We start from the raw sequence: 20,642 nt of genomic DNA on the forward strand, positions 1-20,642 counted from the left end.
AAAGAAAACCTATTGCAATGATGCTAAGATTACAGTGGGCAAAAAGTATATTCAGTAAAAGTCCTACTTTTTAAATGTATGTTTAACAAATGGGTATACATCCACTTTTATTGAAAAAGTGCTGAATACTTCTGCATACATCATGTTTCAGATATTTTTTTTTTTTTTTAAATTTTAATATGACTGTACTCATTCACCACAGCATGCAAACAGCTGAATGAACTATTCCATTTAAGGGCAATTGCTCACATGATAATATTTAGTCACATTTTTGTTCCCTGAGAAAAAAATCCCCAGGAATAAAGTAAAATTGCATGTCATTATAGATTATGGAAAACTGGTACTTCAGACCCACATGCAACGGTTGCCTGAAACAGTTGTCCCATATATACAATACGCATAATTTTTTATCTGAAGCAACTTTTCAATTGGTCTTAGTTATTTGTTTAATTTATAGTTTTTTAATTATTTGGCTTCTTCTTCTGACTCTTTCTAGCTTTCAAATGGGGGGGGGGGATTACACTGACCCCATCTAAAAACAAATGCTCTGTAAGACTACAAATTTCTTATTGTTACTTTTTATTATTGATCTTTCAATTCAAGCCCTCATATTTATATTCCTGTCTCTTATTCAAAAAGATACATGGTTGCTAGGGTAATTTGAACCCCAGCAACCAGATGCTGAATTGCAAACTGGAGAGCTGCTGAATAAAAAGCTAAATAACTCAAAAACCACAAATAATAAAAAAGGAAAACCAATTGCAAATTGTCTCAGAATATCACTCTCTACATCATACTAAAAATTAACGCAAAGGTGAACAACCCCTTTAACATACTACTTTATACTCCTGAGGAGAATATTGAGCCTGAGTTTAAAAAAAAAAAGTGGCACCTTTAAAATACATAATTTGATGCCAATTCTTTTCATGTAAGCCAAATAAAACTGCCAAAAGCTAATGTCACATTAGCATCTTCTTTGCAGGAATTAAAATAAATCAAGCCTTCAAGCAAATGTGTGATTCTATTCCAGATTGTCAACAAAACAACCTAAGTATCCTTACTTATTTGCCTTGGAATGTCATCTGGATAAATCTTTATTATTCAGCCAAAAAGAGTTGAAAGGGTTCCTTGGTCATGGAACCCCCCCCCCCCCATCCAGCCGGTCTGAAAAAGATTTGACCTTTTCCTTTATTGTTGCATATCACATTTTGTGCATCATGGAATTAATATTCGCGCAAACTGGGAATGGGGTCATCCCATTCCAGAAAAGCTTTTGCAAGTGTGACAAGGTAGATGAGTGTGCAAATTACTTTGAATGCAACTGTTACGAAATTCCAAGTGAAGTTTATTTGCTGCTTGCAGGAATTAAGTAGACTTTGCACGGCCGTATATAGGTGGGGGGGAAGTAGGAGCAGACGCCAGTGTTCCCCCTCTCCTGATACGTGGAGAGACCGCCCCCCTTCCAAGACAAGCACTCAATTCATCTGCTTTGTAAACATGAAGCCAGGAGGTGTGAGAAGAGGGGTGTGTGTTGAATACTCCATGAACATTGGGTACAGATATTCACTTATCAGAAAGGCAAGGTGTTGAAGGATACAGTAAATTATTCACATATTTTCCCATGTACAAAAAGGCCAGCAGACCGTAATATTTTGTTTATGTTGATCATGGGGAAGATAACTGCCTACAAATTAGTTTTGCTTCTCTGTCACAAGAACCCACATGACATTGTCCTCCTTAAGTGAATGTGGTACTGCAGACAAAAAGCCCTTTGAGATTTACTTAGGTTTCTAATTATACTGCTCAAGTACAGAGATCACAAATCTCCCAGGTTAATTTGGTAGGGTGGAATGGTTTCAAGTGAATCAGACCAAGGCAATAGCTTTGCCCCTTAGTCCTCATCTGAAAGATACGTGGCAATGTCCTGTTCCGTTGAAGTGGGCCACAAAGGCCGTACAGTTTATGAGAATGCAGATTCCTTCACAAAGTCATTAACTATATAGTCTAAATAGCACTCTCTTACTAAACAAATTGATCCCAAAACTTAGGGTATGGTCAAAACTACTTAGAAAAAAGCTACCTAATCAAGATAATATGGTCCTCGTCTGCTCTACCCTCTGCAAATGCTTCTACTGTTTTCGACCAGCAAGGATCTGACAAGGTAAATAAAGCACTTCATTTGGGCAGGTCTTGGATCTGTATAAATAAACTCCCAACATCCAAGGTCTCAAGAAGGGATGAATCTTCCAGATATGCAGACATACAACCTGGCATGTAATGTTCAGCAGATTGGGTTGATAATAGGGACTTTTGCATACCAACTATTTTTTTGGCTTTCCTTTTGCATTCTTATGAGAGACAATTTTCACTTGAGATAAAAGATAACCCGTTATAATATGCTGCAATTAGAGCCTGGTGCCCTTCTTATCTTTTATTGGTAACCCACAATTTATGAATACAGTGAAACCTCAATTTTACAACATTTTTAAAAAGCTATCAGGGCATTTATAAATGTTCTTTTTGATACAAGCTTGTGTGGAAATGGATGTGGTTCCGGGAGGAGAAGAGTGTAAATTCTTTGTTTATGGAAATCTGATGATTAGTGTATGCTATTGATTACTGGGGTGAGTCAAAGAATGTGTGTAGGCCATATGCAAAGCTTTTCATGATTTTAATGGTGTGCTTCATGCTATTCAGTAATGTATCTTTTTGGCGCAAATAATGACGTAATTAAAAAAGAAATAAATAATTTCTTTAGTATACAGCATATGCTATTGACAACACTAGCACATGTTAAACAGAATGAAAGTTGATGAATATAATAATGAATTAGAGATGCACTAAATCCAGGATTCGGTTTGGGGTTCTGCCTTTTTCAGCAGGAGTCAGATTCAGCTGAATCTTAAAAGTGCCTGGCAGAACAGAATCCTAATCCTTAAAATCATGTGACTTTCACTTTTCATCACACAAATGAAGTAAAAATTGGCTCAGCTTCTTAAAGGAAAACTATACCCCCAAAATGAACACTTAAGCAACAGATAGTTCATATCATATTAAGTGGCATATTAAAGAATCTTACCAAACTGGAATATATGTTTAAGTAAATATTGCCCTTTTAGATTTCTTGCCTTGAGCCACCAATTTGTGATGGTCTCTGTGCTGTCTCAGAGATCACCTGACCAGAAATACTTCAACTCTAACTGTAACAGGAAGAAGTGTGGAAGCAAAAGACACAACTCTGTCTGTTAATTGGCTAATGTGACCTAACATGTATGGTTTGTTGGTATGTTTGAGTACAGTGAATCCTACGATCCCAGGGGGCGGCCCTTATTTTTTAAAATGGCAATTTTCTATTTATGATTACCCAATGGCACATACTACTAGAAAAGTATATTATTATGAAAATGGTTTATTTACATGAAGCAGGATTTTACTTATGAGCTGTTTATGCAATATCTTTTTATAGAGACCTACATTGTTTGGGGGGGTATAGTTTCCTTTAAAGGAGAAGGAAAGGTTAAAACTAAGTAAGCCTTATCAGAAAGGTCCATCTAAATATACCAATAAACCCCCAAAGTAATGTTGCTCTGAGTCCCCTGTCAAAAGAAACACTGCATTTCTTTCCTTCTATTGTGTACACATGGGCTTCTGTATCAGACTTCCTGCCTTCATCTTAAACCTCATTGCCCTGGGCAAGAGCATGCTCAGTTTGCTCCTCTCCCCCCACCCCCTCCCTTCTCTACTGTAATCTGAGCCCAGAGCAGGGAGAGACTCAGGCAGGAAGTGATGTCACACCACATTAATACTGCAGCTCCTATTCTAAACAAACAGAGAGTTTCTGGAGCTTTTTACTCAGGTATGGTAAAACATTCCACAGAACAAATATAACATTCTAGGTTGCACTATTGCAGCTAATCTATTAGCAATAAAATGCCTCCGTAGCTTTCCTTCTCCTTTAATAGCTCTCCAGACCACAGTGAGCATGTGAGCATCTCTTTATTTAATTTTAAGAAGGAGCTAATCTGTGTCATTTGTTGTATATTTTTTCCTTTTTTTTTTATTAAAAAAAAAACTCACAAAAATGATAGTACAAAAAAGAAAAAGTGAGATTTCTGTGGAACTTTGGTTTACCACTGGCTCTGTTAGCTAATCCAGTAATGATTTGTTAAAACAGAAAGTATTAAACTGTGGGACAGGAACCAAAATGGCTCTCATACTATATACGGTATGTCTCAGTCCCATGTAATGGTGCATAATTCTTTTTAAATTAATTTGTATGTTGTAGAGTGGTCTCCAGGACTTAATGTGAAAAAAAACCCCAAGAATGCCAGGTTATGCAAGCAGTTTAGTCTCAACAAATATCTGTTGTATGGTAATGAATAAAAAGTGTCAGCGTTTTTGAGAGGCTGTCTTCAAGTCACCTCTGCATGTGCTTGAAGAACTGTGTTTTCTATAGACCACTATTGAAGTAATGATAATGCAGTCTATATTCCATTTCGTCCCACAGGTGCTTAGTTGGGTTGAGGCCAGTGTCCCATCCAGCTTTATTTTGAGATATATATATATATATATATATATCTATCAATATTTCACAGACCAGCACTCCCTTTGATATAAGACAAACAATCTTTTATTGCATCTTTCTCCAACGTTTCAAGGATGATACTTGAAAAAGGTCCCAAAAGGGACCGAAACGTTGGAGAAAGATGCAATAAAAGATTGTTTGTCTTATATCAAAGGGAGTGCTGGTCTGTGAAATATTGGTGTATACACACACACACACACACACACACACACACACACACACACACACACACACACACACACACACACACACACACACACACACACACACACACACACACACACACACACACACACACACACACACACACACACACACACACACACACACACACACACACACACACACACACACACACACACACACACACACACACGGAGAAAGATGCAATAAAAGATTGTTTGTCTTATATCAAAGGGAGTGCTGGTCTGTGAAATATTGGTGTATATATATATATACACACACACACGGGATCACTTATCCAGACAGGGGGTTTCCGGATAACAGATCTTACTCTGTTTTACTTTATCGTGATTACAGAGAAAAAGTAAATTGTTTTTAAAAATTTGAATTATTTGGATCAAATGTAGTCTATGAGAAACAACTTGTCTGTAATTCGGAGCTTTCTGGATAAGGAGTTTCTGATATGGATCCCATACCTATATATGTGTGCCACAAGAGAAACCAACCTGTATGCAACAAGCTTGAAGTGCTGTGTCCTTTGGCTACAGAAGAAGCCTTTCATGCCAACTTTTTTGTTAAACTTTAGCTCTTCTTTGTTAAAATGTAGCCTCTTTAAATAACTGTACATTGGTTGGACTCACCCCAATTTCAGAGATTAGTGTGAAATATTTTATAAAGCAGTAGTTTAAAGACAATTTTGGCTTCCAGAAGCAGGTAGCATTTAGAGATACAGGTATAGGATCCCTTATCCGGAAACCCAATATCCAGAAAGCTCCGAATTACGGAATGGCTGCCTCCCATAGACTCCATTTTATCCAAATAATCCAAATTTTTAAAAATGATTTTCTTTTTCTCTGTAATAATAAAACAGTAGCTTGAATTTGATCCCAACTGAGATATAATTAATCCTTATTGGGAGCAAAACCAGTCTACTGGGTTTATTTAATGTTTAAATGAATTTCTAGTAGACTTAAGGCATGAAGACCAAAATTACGGAAAGATCCGTTATCCGGAAAAACCCAGGTCCCGAGCATTCTGGATAACAGGTCCCATATGATTGATCCCTTGCTGTTGCTTTAAGGTTTATAGTGAAAGCATCACCTTTCAGTAAATATGTTTTTATGAGGCACCTATAAAGATTACGAGGCACCTACGAAGCACAGAATACTGTAAATCCTAAAGTGATTTAAAGGGGTGGTTCACCTTCAAAACAACTAGTTGTTTTCAGATAGATCACCAGAAATAATGACTTTTTCCAATAACTTTCTATTTTCTATGTGTGACCGTTTTTCTAATATTGAAGTGTAAAGTTTCATTTTTCACCTTCCAAAGCAGCTCTGGGAGGGGGGGTCGCCGATCCTATTAACTGTTCGAAATGGATACATTTAGTTGATACATTTCTTATCTTTGTCCCTGCTGAGCAGAATCTCTGAGTTTCATTACAGGCAGCTGTTAGAATTGATACAATAGTTGCTAATACTCCAGAGATGCTGCTGAGAAATGTATCAACTAAATGTTGCAAAATTCTAACAGTTTAGAGTCTGCACCTGAATTACTGAGCTGCCAGACTCAAACACCAGAGACAGGGACATTCAACTTTAAACTTAGATTTTGGAAAAACAGTAAAAAATAAATAATGGAAAGTAATTGGAAAAAGTCTTTATTTCCAGGGAACAATCTAAAAACAACTGAATTGAAAAAAGTGTTTGGAAGGTGAACAACCCCTTTAAATTAGCCTGTAACAAGTCAGCATGGATGAAAACTGTATTTTCTAAACCACATATACTCGCTTTTTCTAATGCCTTTTTCTCGCTGTGTTTTTACAATCAGGTTGCAATAAAGATCATCGACAAAACTAAGCTGGATGATGAGAACCTAAAGAAAATTTTCCGGGAGGTCCAGATTATGAAGATGCTGTGTCATCCCCATATTATCCGCCTTTACCAGGTATATCATACTATCTTTGCATTAATCTGCATTTTAGCCTTGCTTTTTAGTTTTTATTCCTTATTTTTTCTCTATTGATTTGGAAATTGAGGTAATTTGCACTTAGCTTTCATTATTTATTGAAGGGACTATTAATTTGCCTTTTTAAAAACTATTGCACATGGGAAATTCTAGCCACTGCTGTTTTTGCCTGATTAGAGGAGCAGCTCCTATCTACCTGTTACCACTTTTTTATAGAGAAGTTTGGAAAATGCATAAAAACATGTATAGTAGTAGCAGGTAAGTTGTGGTCCTCATTGTTACCCTACTTGTGCTATAAAATAAACTAGTGCTGATCATAAAGCCCCATGTGCAAACATTTTATGTCAGCCAGAATAATTATTTTAATAATTAAAGGGGTAGTACAATTTTAAATTAACTTTTATTATGATGTAGACATTGATATTCTCAGGAAATTAGCAATTGGTCTTCATTTTTATGGTTTTCAGTTACTTAGCAGCTGTCAGGTTGCTGTGGTTTTGTTTACACTAGTGACCAGGCAGTGGGTTGAATGACAGATGGGAATATGGGCATTGAAAGATAAGTCAGTAATACGCAACAATAACAAAAATTGTAGCCTCAACGAGCAATAGTTTTTGACTGCCGGGGTCAGTGACCCCTATTTGAAGGCTGGAAAGAGGCAGAAGAGGAAGTCAAATAAAAAAAACTACAAAATAAAAAATTGGAAACAATTAGAAATTATTTAACATACTAAAAGTTAACCTAAAGATGACCGACCCCTTTAATGATGTTCGCAGTCTTTACTCAGTGACGGCAGTGAAGCTGTCCAGGTGATGATTTGATGGCAGAATTTTTTAATGCTTGGTGGCTTGGATGACTTCTTAAGGCCCCCATGCACGGGCCGATAAAAGCTGCAGACAGACAGTCAGCAGCTTATTAGCCCGTGTGTGGGGTCATCCGACGGGCGTCCCCCATCTATATCTATGCTGATCGGGCAGGGTAAAAAAATTTCATCGAATCACGTCCGCATCTGTGCGTTGATGTGGTCCCGTGATTCGACCACCCATATTGCCTCCATTCTAGGGACCAACGATCCGATCAGCCCGATATCGCCTACCTCAATGTGGGCATACAGGGGAGAGATCAGTATGTTTGGCGACCAAAACGCCAAACGAGTGGATCTCCCTGTATGTGTATGACCACCTTAAGACAACCAAAGTATCCAAGGTTACAGTGATAAATAAGTATGTGGATATATATTTTTATACAGTGCATGGATAGGTCTTTTTAGGTATAGTATGGGTCCCACTCCGTGTATGTGTGTGTGTGTGTGTGTGTATATGTATGTGTATATATATATAATATATATATTATATATATATATATATATATATATATATATATATATATATATATATATATATATATATATATATATATATATATATATATATATATATATATATACATATATATACATATACACACACACAGATACAGATACATATACACACACATACAGTGCATGGATAGGTCTTTTAGGTATAGTATGGGTCCCACTCCGTGTGTGTATGTATATATATATATATACATATATATACATATACACACACGGAGTGGGATCTCTATCTATATCTATATCTATCCATCTATCTATCTATATAAAATATCTAATGATCTCTCTAGACCAGGGGTGTCCAATCTTTTGACTTCCCTGGGCCGCATTGGAAAAAGAAAAATTGTCCGGGGGCCACACATGAAATACACAAACACTTTTGATTTGTAAAAGTAAAGAAAATACACAGAAAAGAACTGCAATGCCAGTTGGATAACAAGATGGAGCTATACACTGGAATATGGGGTATCTGGATATTAAATAGACTTATTATTATATTATTATTATGACTTTTCCTCTGGAACTGAGAGTTTCAAGCTGGGCCGCATTCATATCCATCCTGGGCCGCATGTGGCCCTCGGGCCGCAGTTTGGACACCCCTGCTCTAGACTGACAAATAGTTCCCTGTGCTCTTCTCCATAATACATGCTTTGTCACACCATTTCCCCACAGGTAATGGAGACAGAACGAATGATCTACTTGGTTACTGAGTATGCAAGTGGAGGCGAGATATTTGGTGAGTGTCGCACTTTGTGTCGAAAAATAATTTCCCAAAAGTTACTCTTTCCATCAGTCATTTAAAAGCATATAATACAAAGCTTTCTTTATGGAGGGAGAGATTTGGGCTGATTTAGTTTGTTTAATGTATGGTTTCCTGCTCTGTCAGTTAAAGCAAAACAGAAGTGAGTGTGTTCTTAAATATACTGAATATTTATCCAAAACGTTTAGTTTGTTGTTGTTTTTACATTTCTGTTACAAATCTGTCTAATATGCTTTGTTTAGAGGTCTTGGATATATTGATTTCTTAAAGTTGGAATGTGAAAGCAGCTTTCTTTTTTTTTTTTTTTTTCCTTTTTGTTTAGACATGATGAATGAGGTACCACTGAGTAGTGTCCTTTGTAAACAGAGGATTTTTTGAGATGGGGGAGATGTCTCATCTTCTCTTGTTGCTGCAGTGTTTTTACTTGGGGAATAGAAATACTCTTTTAAAAAAAAAAAAGTATTTTGCTGACACTCTGGTCCTTTCTTCTACCACTGTAATTCAGCAAACAGAGTAGGGTCCTGGGCCCTATACCCCCCTCCCACCAGCATGATTTTAAGTCAGAAAATAATTGTTACATGTCTGAGACATCTGAAATCTAATAATTACTCAAGATATTTTTATTATTCTACCAAGACAAGGTTTTGTTCATTAAAACTTATAATAATAGACCTTTAAGGATACTATACTATGGGGCCTATTCGTGTGTTCTTAATGGTACCCACAACAAACCGTCAAACATTGCAAAGAATTAACCACATATTTATAAAGCTGCCACTGAGTTTTCCTTTGCCTTTATGTATGCCACTTCCTTTTTGTTAATAATATTGTAAGCAAGTGATATAAACTGAAATGTATATACTTTATGCACCATTTTGCAAAGCCCACTGCAATCAGTAGGAACTGATTACAGTATGCCACTCATCCCCCCCCCACAAGTTTATCCATTACTATACCCACATCTGTATAATCTTGGCAAATTGTGGTTTAACAATAAGCAAAAAAAGTAATACAGCAAGTCTAAACAAGAGGTTATATATTTGTGAACACATTTTTGTCATGATTCATGCAAAATTTAGTAAAAATATGCCATTGTCTAATATTCATTCATTTGTTTGGAAAAAAACAAATTGACAATGTAAAACCACTTGCTTAGATAATTTTTTTTTTCTGTGATTTTGTGCCAGACTCAATTTCCCAGCTAGTAAAATAAGTTGAAAAATGTTACCCCCCGCCTTTTTTTTTTCAGAAGTGTAACAATCAAAACCTTTTTTAAACATGTATACAATTGAGGGAAAAATGAATTTTGATAAATGTGTTCCTTACACCAGGGGTTCCCAACCCTTGGCAGTGGGCCGCGGACATACCTGAACTGGACCGATGAGCAGAGTCTGAATTTGACGCGGAAGTAGCGAATTTTATGCTGGCGCGCCTGAATTTCACGCAGCACGCACAAAATTTTTAGCTGGCGCAGAGTGCACAGTTGAAGGCCCCCCCCCGGGTCCTTGCAAATAATTCTGGCTTTACACCAGTCTGTGGGGCAAAAAAAAGTTGGGGACAGCTGCCTTATACAACTGTGCTTGTGCCACCCCAAAGCACGGCATGGACTACCTATGACGGGTCCCCAAACTTTTTTTTTTACCTGTAAGCCACATTCAAATGTAAAAAAGAACCACAACACAAGCATGAAAACAGTTACCGAGGGTGCCAATTATGGGCTGAGATTGACTTGGTAGCCCCTTTGTAGACTGGCAGCCTACATGAGGCTCTGTTTGGCTGTTTATCTGGTATTATTGAACCAAAACTAGCCCCTAAGCCAGGATTTCAAAAATTGGGGAGCAACATGTTGGGGGTCACTAACCTAGGAGATTGAAGAAAATAGGTGTTGTAGTACTGCCCCAGTCATATACCTTAGCTGTAGTTTTTATGGAAACGGCAAACAGGAATGGGGCAGAAGGCGGCTAGAGTTTTGGCTCACTAGTGACTAACCAATGGCACCCCCCCACCCCATTACCTTCAGCCGTCGCTCTTTTTTTTTTTTTTTAAAAAAAAGTTTTTATTTTGCATTTTTAAACTAAAACATTTATGGTTACAAAATCAGTATAATAGTCTCAGTACAACATATGCATTATGAGTTCCTGTATATTAGGACACTCTACATAAAGTATATGCAGCTATTTTCCTAATTCTAGCTATCTCATAAATGTGATTTATGATTCTATATCTGTTACCCATAGGCAGCCAGAGCAGTAGTTGTATATGGTTGTGTCTCTACTATTTTTACCTGTATAAGGTTAGGGTTCCTCTGTGGCCGTTTAGGTCTTTTAATAGAATTATTGTTGAATTGTAGGAAGTCTTGTGTTCAAACATGGATAGATATCAGTTTGTTTCTAATCATAAATAATTATCTATGAATCAAAGAGCATAACTCATAACATAGAATAGCAGCTTATGGCTTCAGTCTTCAGTCATACACTAGTCTAAGGGAACTTTAATTTTGTGTAAAATGACTTTCCACCTTTAAAGGGAAAGTTCACTTTCATTGAAGTGCTTCCAGTGCGGCGATACCTGCCAAAACAAGCATTTTCATGTTATGGGCTAATTTTTAAAATTCAATTTTTTTGTTGCATCCCTAGGCAGCACACGTTTCCTGCCAGGAGCCCCCTTCTTCCTTGTATTAACCCAACCCCTTTCCATCCTGCTTCCTGGAGGTAGGATTCAGGGGACCTTTTTTATTTTTTTTTTTTTTTTTTTACTATTCTGTACGTACCAATTTCTAATTTGCATATGCAAATTATGTGCAGGAAGGGAAATCACGTAACTTTTTGTCACAAAACAAGGAAGTTTTTTTTCCACTTTTTCCCTTCCTGTCCCTTATTTCAATATGCAAATTAGAATTCTGTTCTGTATTCAAACTGGGATTTGGCAGAATCCAAAATAGTGGGTTTGGTGCATCCCTAATTTATTTATATTTTAATAATACTGAAGCTGCACTCAGTAAGGGGCATACCTGTGCAATCCGTACAGTTGTGTTCAGCAACATTGATGCATCATGACTTCAGGAGGAGTCATGACCGCATTGCTTCAGTTACTATTGTGCATTCCCTGTCTTTTCCATGTTCATTTGCATAGCATTAATGATATTTGCAGCAGTTGACACTGTTCAATGCTGAACTCAATGATCAGGTAAGCTTTGAGGGAATTCAAAACAAAACAAAATCCCATGTTGGGAAAAATTCTTATTTTAAGTAGTATAATTTTGAAAGAACTTTACTGAAGGTAATTTTCCCCTTGAATGCTAATTCTAATATTGGCAATCATTCAGATGGGCGAGGCTTGGGAATTGCCTTAAAGGAGTTTGTTCACCTTTGAGATAACTTTTAGTATGATGTAGAGATGTATGATGTATTCTGAGACAATTTGTAATTGGTTATTATTTTTGTTATTGAAGGTTTTTGCTTTTTATTCAGCAGCTCTTCAATTTGCAGCTTAAGCAGTCTGGTAAATAGGGTCCAAATTACCCTAGCAACCATGCATTGATTTGAATAAGAGACTGGAATATTAATAGGAGAGGGCATGAAGAGAAGGATCAGTAATAAAAAGTAACAATAACAATAAATTTGTAGCCTTACAGAGCATTCGTTTTGTAAAAGAAAGTCTGTGACGCCCATTTGAAAGCTGCAAAGAGTCAGAAGAAAAGGGCAAATAACTATAAAAATATAAAAAATAAATAATGAAAACCAATTGAAAAATTGCTTAGAATTGGCAGTTCTATAACATAATAAAAGTTACCTTAAAGGCGAACCACCCATGTAAACATAGAGAACCTCTGTGCTGAATATGGGAAGGCCATTTTTATTCCCAGGAAACTAGATTTTTGTGCAATTGGTTGCTGGCTTTTGCAGCAGAAAATGTGTTATGACTTGTGACTGCTAATGAGATATGGACCTGTTGTATGTGCAGCAGCCCAACAATGTAAACAGGATGCATCATGTGTGTGGGAGTCATATCTTCAGTAAACCCCTTGCTGTTGCTGAAAAAACTGCAGCAAACAGATGACTCTTTTGTAGACTTGTTTATATAATTCCAAGTATAGTTCCAAGTATTCATTTTAAATAGGTTACCATGTTTTGCATGGTTATAATTGGATTTCTTCTGTGAGACTGATTCTTTTTACATGGGATTACAAATGGAAAGATTTAAAAGGCAACACTTCTATACTGACAAAGTTCTTATTTTTTGTAGAGTTAGAGATCTCCTTTTCTCCCTCTTTGACTAAGCATTCTTTGCTGAGCAGCTCTCCTACGTTACACCCCCCCACACACACTATCCAAATATATTCCCGATTGAGAGAAACTGTGTGGTTTTCATGCATTCCTTTAGCAGCCACTCCTATAAATAGGACAGCCATCTTCAGTCAGACAGTCGGCATTCCTTCCCATAGTTGCTAATGAGTAGGGGGCTTGGGAAAGGGAAAGTGGGAAAACTTAGTAAAGTATTAGACCCATTTCTCTGATCATGACATGGGAATAGCTGAGCCTGAAAACTTGGCAAGGCAAATATCTGGGTTGTTACAATTGGATTAATGTGTCCTATTTGGCAGGGCTATGAATAATATTGTCCTCTAAGTCTCTTCTAGTTTTACAAAGAACTTCACTAGCAAAAATATTCCAAAATAATAATGTAAACCAATGATAGTAAGGATCTTTCATAATATTACTCTAATAATAATATCGAGGCTTGTTCTTGATGGTACCTAAAATAGCCTAGATCCATGTTGGTAGCAAATCTATTTTCAGTGTTTTAAAGCTATTTTTAGAAGCCTTAAGGTGTGGTGCTCCAAATTATGAAAATGTCTGATCTGGAAAACCACAGGTCCCAGGCATTCATGAGAAGTGTTCCCCACATCAATATTTGTAATGTTTGAAGGGTAGTTCACCTTTAAGTTAACTTCTAGTGTATTATATAATTGCCTATTCTTAGCAATTTTCATTTGGTCTTTGTTTTTTTTTGTTTAATATTTTCCTTCTACTTTCCAGTTTTCAATAATATTGTTATTGTTAGTTTGCACTGCTTATTTCTCTGCCATTAATCTTCTGTTCAGCCTCATAGCAAAGGTAAATTGGATCCAACCATAAAGACAGCTGTTGATATTCCAGACTGGAGAGCTGCTGAACAAAATGTAAATAATTCAAAAGCCACAGTGCCTAGTAATTCAGATATGGTGGTTCAGTAAATAATACTAAAGAGAATGTAGCATATCATGGTTCTTCTGTAGTTTCTTTATATGAAGTGCGTGACCGTTTAGTCTTGGGATTTGTAATTAGGCATTTCTCCAGAGTAAGGAGCACCTGATATTTTTCAGCCTTCGGGATGTTTTCTTTCTTTAGACACACAGAGGGTGTGTATGAAGACACTGCTTTGTTATGGTGTGTGTGTATATGTATATTTATTTCCTTGTAAATACCTTTTTATCTATAGATTCACATGGAGCAAATTGATAAGGTTAACTATCTTGCAGTAGAAGATTTGCAAATAGTTTGTGGCTGGTAGAACTTTTAGGAAATGCACACAAAAAAATTGGGAAATTTAGTCCGTTAGGTACTTATTTCTTGCCGATCTCCTTACAGTCTCTCCACTGTCCAAGAAATATCCAAGCACTTTTAGGAGTTGTCTGCTCTAAAGATCATAAAAAATAGTATCTGTGTGCAGTTTGTAGTGTGACCATCTTCAACATGAAAAATGTGATGTAGAGTTGCTAATACCAAGATAATATTTTTATGTTTCTTTTTCCCATTTGGTTGCTAAGGTCAATTTTTTCTTCCTCACTCCCTTAACTATATAGTCTCTAATCCTTCTTCTTTACCCACTTTTATCCCATGAGTCTTCCAGCAATTTGCTTATTCACTGTGCACCTTATCTCCCTTTCCCCTTCATCTGACTACATCATTCATGCCTATTCATTTAACCACTATTCCTTTCTTCTTTACATTGTTCACAACACAAACCTTTCTCTTTTTTACCCCAAGAACTGTACTTTCTGCCTGTCATGATGTTCTCGTTCTTTGTACCTAACAGACCACTTGGTGGCTCATGGACGCATGGCAGAGAAGGAAGCCCGCAAAAAGTTTAAGCAGATCATGGCTGCTGTCCATTTTTGTCACTGTAGGAATATTGTGCATCGAGACCTGAAGGCTGAAAACCTGCTCCTGGATGCAAACCTCAACATTAAAATTGCAGGTGAGAGCTGTTTTAATAGGAATTTACTTTTCCAGCACTAACACAGCACCCCACTTAATATTGGGTGCCAGTCCTTTTTCAATAAAAGTAGTTTTATGTGCAATGGATGGTTTACTGCTTCTACAAAGGAGAGCTACACTGTTTTATCACCGTTTAGGCTGTGCCATTTTGTCCCGTTTGTTACCATGTTACATAACTGCTTCCTTATTTCCAGAAATGATGAGAAGTTAAATATAAAGTGGCTATACCTCCAGCCTGTCTTGTACCAAGGAAAGAGGGGGAGGATCACATCCCTTCAGGAAGGGCACCAGCTGCATAGGTGGAAGCCTGAAATGCAGCCTTTAACCCACCAGCACCATTTGCTTTATATAGAGCTTGCTGGCAGTGTGCGTAACATAGGAATTTTACAGGGAGAAAAAATAAAAAGATCAGAGGAGTCTGCATTCCTCCCACTTTCTGAAGTGTAAAATATAAAACAGCACAGAACAGCACAAGTGCTAATATGCAGGTTTTCGGTTTTCTGTAAGGCTATGGGCACACAGGCTGTTGTTTGCAGCTTTTGTCAGCCTGCATATTTTTGCGTATTTTTGCAGACTGAGAGAAGCAGATCAGTGCCCTTCTCCATTGATTTGAATTCAATCAGCCAGTGTGCGGTCACACACAGTGGAGCTGAAGCTGAGGGTCAGTATTTGGGTTAATAGAATTCAAATCAATGGAGATGGGGCACTGAGCAGATCTGCTTCTCTCAGCCTGCAAAAATATACAGGCTGACAACAGCCTGTGTGCACATAGCCTTAGAATATCAATTACTGGAAAAGCAAATTTACCTCTTAGCGGATACACAAAACCCAAACATTGATCCTGGTTTCTATGTATGAAAATCTGGATTACAATACTTTTTTATCTGCTGTAGTGTACGGTAAGTGAAGGGGTAAGCTTTTCCTTGGAATCCTTCTGGTTGGGAGCGATTTGCTAGGGCTCTAGATCCTCCCAATTGCTGATTGCTTTGACAGATGCACAGTTCAGTCATCTGATGAGTAGGATGGAAAGACTGATTTGCTGTCAGTCCCACTCAGTTTCTTGCTTATTTTTTTTTTTTATCCCTGAATTTAGAGAACACACTGAAGCAATTAAGAGGAACATTACTGCAACCCCATTTAAAATGGGGACTGCAATTGCCCTGCATTTTCCCTGCCTCATACCTGCAAGTTGCTTATTGGTGAAATAGGCCTGATTTTGACCACGGAGCTTCTAGCAGCAGATTGAAAATTATAAACAGAAAATGTGTTGTTATGGGAGAGTTTGAGAATGTGGGTAGAACAGAATAATTTCTTCCAAAGATGTTTGACTTATTTTGCTTTTTATGAGAAGTAGAGCCCTGTGATCTTCTATTTCATTCTCAACCTCTTGTTTTTAATTTTAGTTATAATAAATAATGGTGGTGAGGAATTAAAGCTCAAAAAAGGATTAGGCTAGAAGGTATTATATGTGAAAAAGTACACCTACACCCCAGGTGTTTAATATAGTTATTTTGACTTTGCAAACTTTTATTCAACACAAACTTTACATATATGGTATTTCCTTGTGGAAAAAGTGAGCACACCCATGGCTTAAATACATGGTAGTGCTCCTTTTGGCAAAAAGTAGGCATTTCTGACCAATTTCTCAGTCCCTGATATCGACTGGAAAGAATGTTTCCCCATTGTGCTCCATTTATATTGTTTTTAGCTTTTTGATGTTTGGCAGTTTCTTGCCTTCACAGCCTTTTTTAAAGTCCCTACAGCATCTCTGTGATCTCTTGTTCCGACTAGCAATTTATTTTCCATTGTCATTTCTCCAAATAACTTGTGCCTCATCTGTATAGAGCATATTGTTCTAGAAGTCCAGGTTTATGCCTAGGTGTTAATGGACTCTTCTGGACAGCAAAGGTTTCCTCCTGTCATACCTCCCATGCAGGTCAAATTTATCTTATGGTAGACTCATGGACTTTGACATCAAGAGCAAGAGCTACCTGTAGGTCTTGTGTCAATTCTGGGATTTGTGGAGAATTTTTTCAGCATGCAATTTTAATTTTCAGTATGATAGCTAGTGATAAACGTATGGTTGAATGTATTTTTTCTACATGTGCAAGTTCATTTATGATTATTTCAATTACACATTGGAATAGTACACTTTATTCCACTTGTATTTATCAGTAGGGTTGAAATACAGATTAAATATTTGTACGTTGAGTCAAAACTTGCTATGGGGTATACTTAATTTTTCACATGACTGTAGTGTCTGTCTCATCTGTGCTGCAGTAGAGAATTTGAGGTTAGGGCGATCACAGATTGGCAAAATCTTACTAGCAAGAAGATGAAAAGAAGCCTCCATAACTGAACTAGCTTGGCGAAAACTATTAAGCAATGTTTAATGTTCTTGTGGCCTTTTTGCCAATCTGGACCGGACTTTAACTGTGCAAGCTCCAGGTCAGCGGGAAAAAGGATATAAAGTGATTCAAGGTTGTGCCTGGCAACCATACTTAAGTTAATCAACAGGTCCAGCAAATTAGACCATATTTGGAGCCCTCTGTGGCACAGTTCAAGAGGGGTGAGGGTCTTGTAATTATACATATTATTTTACATGATTCCTTCTTAATTGATAAGCTGTGGATTAGAAACTTTAACCCTTTACTGTAATTTTTTTTTTTTAAATATAACCTTACTATCTGCTCTCTGTATTTTGTGAATCCTTAAGCTCAGCTGACCAATAGCAGCCCAGATCAGACTGAATATATTCTGTGCCATAGCATAACAAAATATATTTAGCTACAGGGAATATATCTAAGATGCAAATTCTCGTTATAAAGTGCAGCCATGCTTCTAGTACAGTAACTTAAAATATATCCATATCCTAAACTCTGTTTACCATTTCATTAAATCCTTGAAAAATGAACTAGTGCCATATTTAGAGGTCTTGATCACAGCTAAGGCACATGCCAAGTCCTTTTTAGACATCAGGCTGGAGAAACAAAACTGGAAAAAAAAATTAGGCATTCAAGAGAGTGACCACTTCAACTGTGCACGCTCCAGCTGACAAGCTTCAACAAAAGATGATCCAAAAAATTTAAAGATGGTGCCTGTCAACTCTGCTGTGACATTAATGGGTGCTTAAGGATGGGAGGCAAGTTTTGTTCTCCTTTAATTTGTTGCAAGCCTTATCATGAATAATACATTTTTTCTAATAGTATCTTCCTAACTGAAACATTGACATTTTAAAAAAATGGAAGTTCATCCTTCTGGCTTGTATGAGGCACTGTGTTCACACACTAGCCAAGGGCATGCATACATGCTAGGTTACATTAGCCAACTAATAGACAGAAATGTGTCTTTTACTCCCACACTTCGTCTGTTACAGTTAGATATTGTTTGGTTTTTCCTATTTTGTTCAGTGATGAAGCACACAGAACATCACAGTATGGTAGTTCAAGTCTAAAAATATAAAAGGGAAATATATCATGATATGTATACGCTAATATGATGGCTTCCTCTGGGGTTACTTTTGATAGACCATTGCAATCCCATTCATTTGAATTCTGTCGACTGTTTGGGTTCGGTATTTGGCCGATTCTTTCACAAAGGATTCAGGGGTTCGGCCGAATGCAAAATAATGGATTTGGTGCATCCCTGCTTGAGAGGCAGGAAAGTGACCTTTAACACTGTGTTTACCAGAAATAAAGATAAAATTGGTGTTTCATATCTGAACAGATTGTTACTTTTTATGAAGGTGTTGAGACATAACCAATACCATTCATGCCTTGGTCTTTCACCACTGCAGAGATTAATAGCTCTGTGTAGCATGCTCTAAATTTGTAGAGAAATCCTACAAGTTGAACTGGTGGCAGCAATACACAAAGTATGTTTCATGTTTCTTTGTTAGATTTTGGGTTCAGTAACCGTTTCACTCCCGGACAACTGCTTAAGACTTGGTGTGGGAGTCCTCCTTATGCAGCCCCAGAATTATTTGAAGGCAAGGAGTATGATGGACCAAAGGTTGACATTTGGGTAAGTTGCAGCATTTTGGTTGGTTGATTTTCGCTAGGGTAATAAAAATATTTCACAGAGGAACACCGGTCCTAACATATTCCTTGTCCTTCAGTTTTGTCCTTTGGAGAGTGCTTAAAGCACACACCATAATTGTAGGGTCCAGAACAGACAAATAAATAGGATGTGCAAGACATTTTTGCATGAAAATACATTATTTACTAATCACTTGAATCCACTCATCACAGTTAATTAAAACTGCATACAAAAGAGAATATTTATGCTGACAGTCAAAAAGGACATAGAGAGAACACTGCCCCTAGCTTCCCACAAATGCAAAAGGGAGCCATGCATGACCTCCAGCGCAGCCCTGTACAGAGTTTTTACATGGCTTAGAACTTCTCTAACAATAAGCTGAATATTGTCCTGTTTGGGCCATTTATTTTATGGATGTTCTAGGATGGATAAAAAGTTCTGAATACCATATATCACTTTATTTATTTTTTCCACATTGTATCAAGTTCTATGCATTTTGTCCAGTTAAGTAGTTTCTTAATAGTCTCCTCAGAGTTTTGTTATTTTTACATGTCTCCGGTTCCTTCTGCTCTCTCTCTTTAGAGCCTGGGAGTTGTACTTTATGTTCTAGTTTGTGGAGCTCTCCCATTTGATGGAAGTACTTTACAGAACCTGCGGGCACGTGTCCTTAGTGGGAAGTTCCGTATACCCTTCTTTATGTCCACAGGTAATATACACATTATGGGTAACTGAGTTGTCATATTAATATAGAGATAAAAGAATACCCAACCATGAAAGGAAAAGTAAGTATTTAAAAGAAAAAGTAATATTCATAGACATGCCTGGCACATAATTAGCATTACACATCAGATCAACAAAGACTGTTCATAAACACTTAGGGCCTATTTATCATTCTGTGTAAAAAGTGGAATAAAGCATTACCAGTGATGTTGCCCAGAGCAACCAATCGGCAATTCGATTTTTAACAGTTGTAAAAAAAATATATAGATATATAACAATAGATAAAAGCCAAGATAACATAATAGATAACAAATGCAAATATCTGGTTGCTATGAGCAACATCACCAATAATGTTTCACTCCACAATTTACACAGCATGATAAATAGACCTCTTTAGGAATATCGGTTTATAGAAGTAAGTCTACTGACAGCATCAATCCAGCTTCTTGCTTATCCCTAGCAGTTAAATTTTTTGCTTGAATTGCAAAATGAGTTACTTTCTAGAGCCAGCTACATGAGATAAAGCCATTGTGGGTAACTAAATGTGTCCCTTAGAGCAGTGGTCCCCAACCAGTGGCTCATGAGCCACTGTTGCTCATGTTGCTCACCAAATCATTGAACGTTTCTCTCAGTGGCAACAAAGCAGGGGCTTATTTTTGAATTCTTGTCTTGAAGGCAAGTTTTTGTTGCATAAAAACCACGTGTACTGCCAAACAAAGCTTTCTGTATGCTTTCCAACTAATGTACTGATGT

General features: G+C 37.1%; 1 protein-coding gene across 1 annotated transcript in view; it reads left to right on the forward strand.

Annotated features, from left to right (window-relative positions):
• The window catches only part of sik3.L (SIK family kinase 3 L homeolog), an 87,022-nt gene that overhangs the window by 26,089 nt on the left and 40,291 nt on the right, over positions 1–20,642 (forward strand). Inside the window, exons 2-6 of the mRNA XM_018225888.2 lie at positions 6,599–6,715; positions 8,784–8,847; positions 14,950–15,111; positions 19,030–19,154; positions 19,752–19,875. Of these exons, the coding sequence (XP_018081377.1) occupies positions 6,599–6,715; positions 8,784–8,847; positions 14,950–15,111; positions 19,030–19,154; positions 19,752–19,875 (592 nt within the window). The remainder of the gene's footprint in view (positions 1–6,598; positions 6,716–8,783; positions 8,848–14,949; positions 15,112–19,029; positions 19,155–19,751; positions 19,876–20,642) is intronic.

Source organism: Xenopus laevis, chromosome 7L (assembly GCF_017654675.1).
Source record: "Xenopus laevis strain J_2021 chromosome 7L, Xenopus_laevis_v10.1, whole genome shotgun sequence".
NCBI lineage: Eukaryota > Metazoa > Chordata > Amphibia > Anura > Pipidae > Xenopus > Xenopus laevis.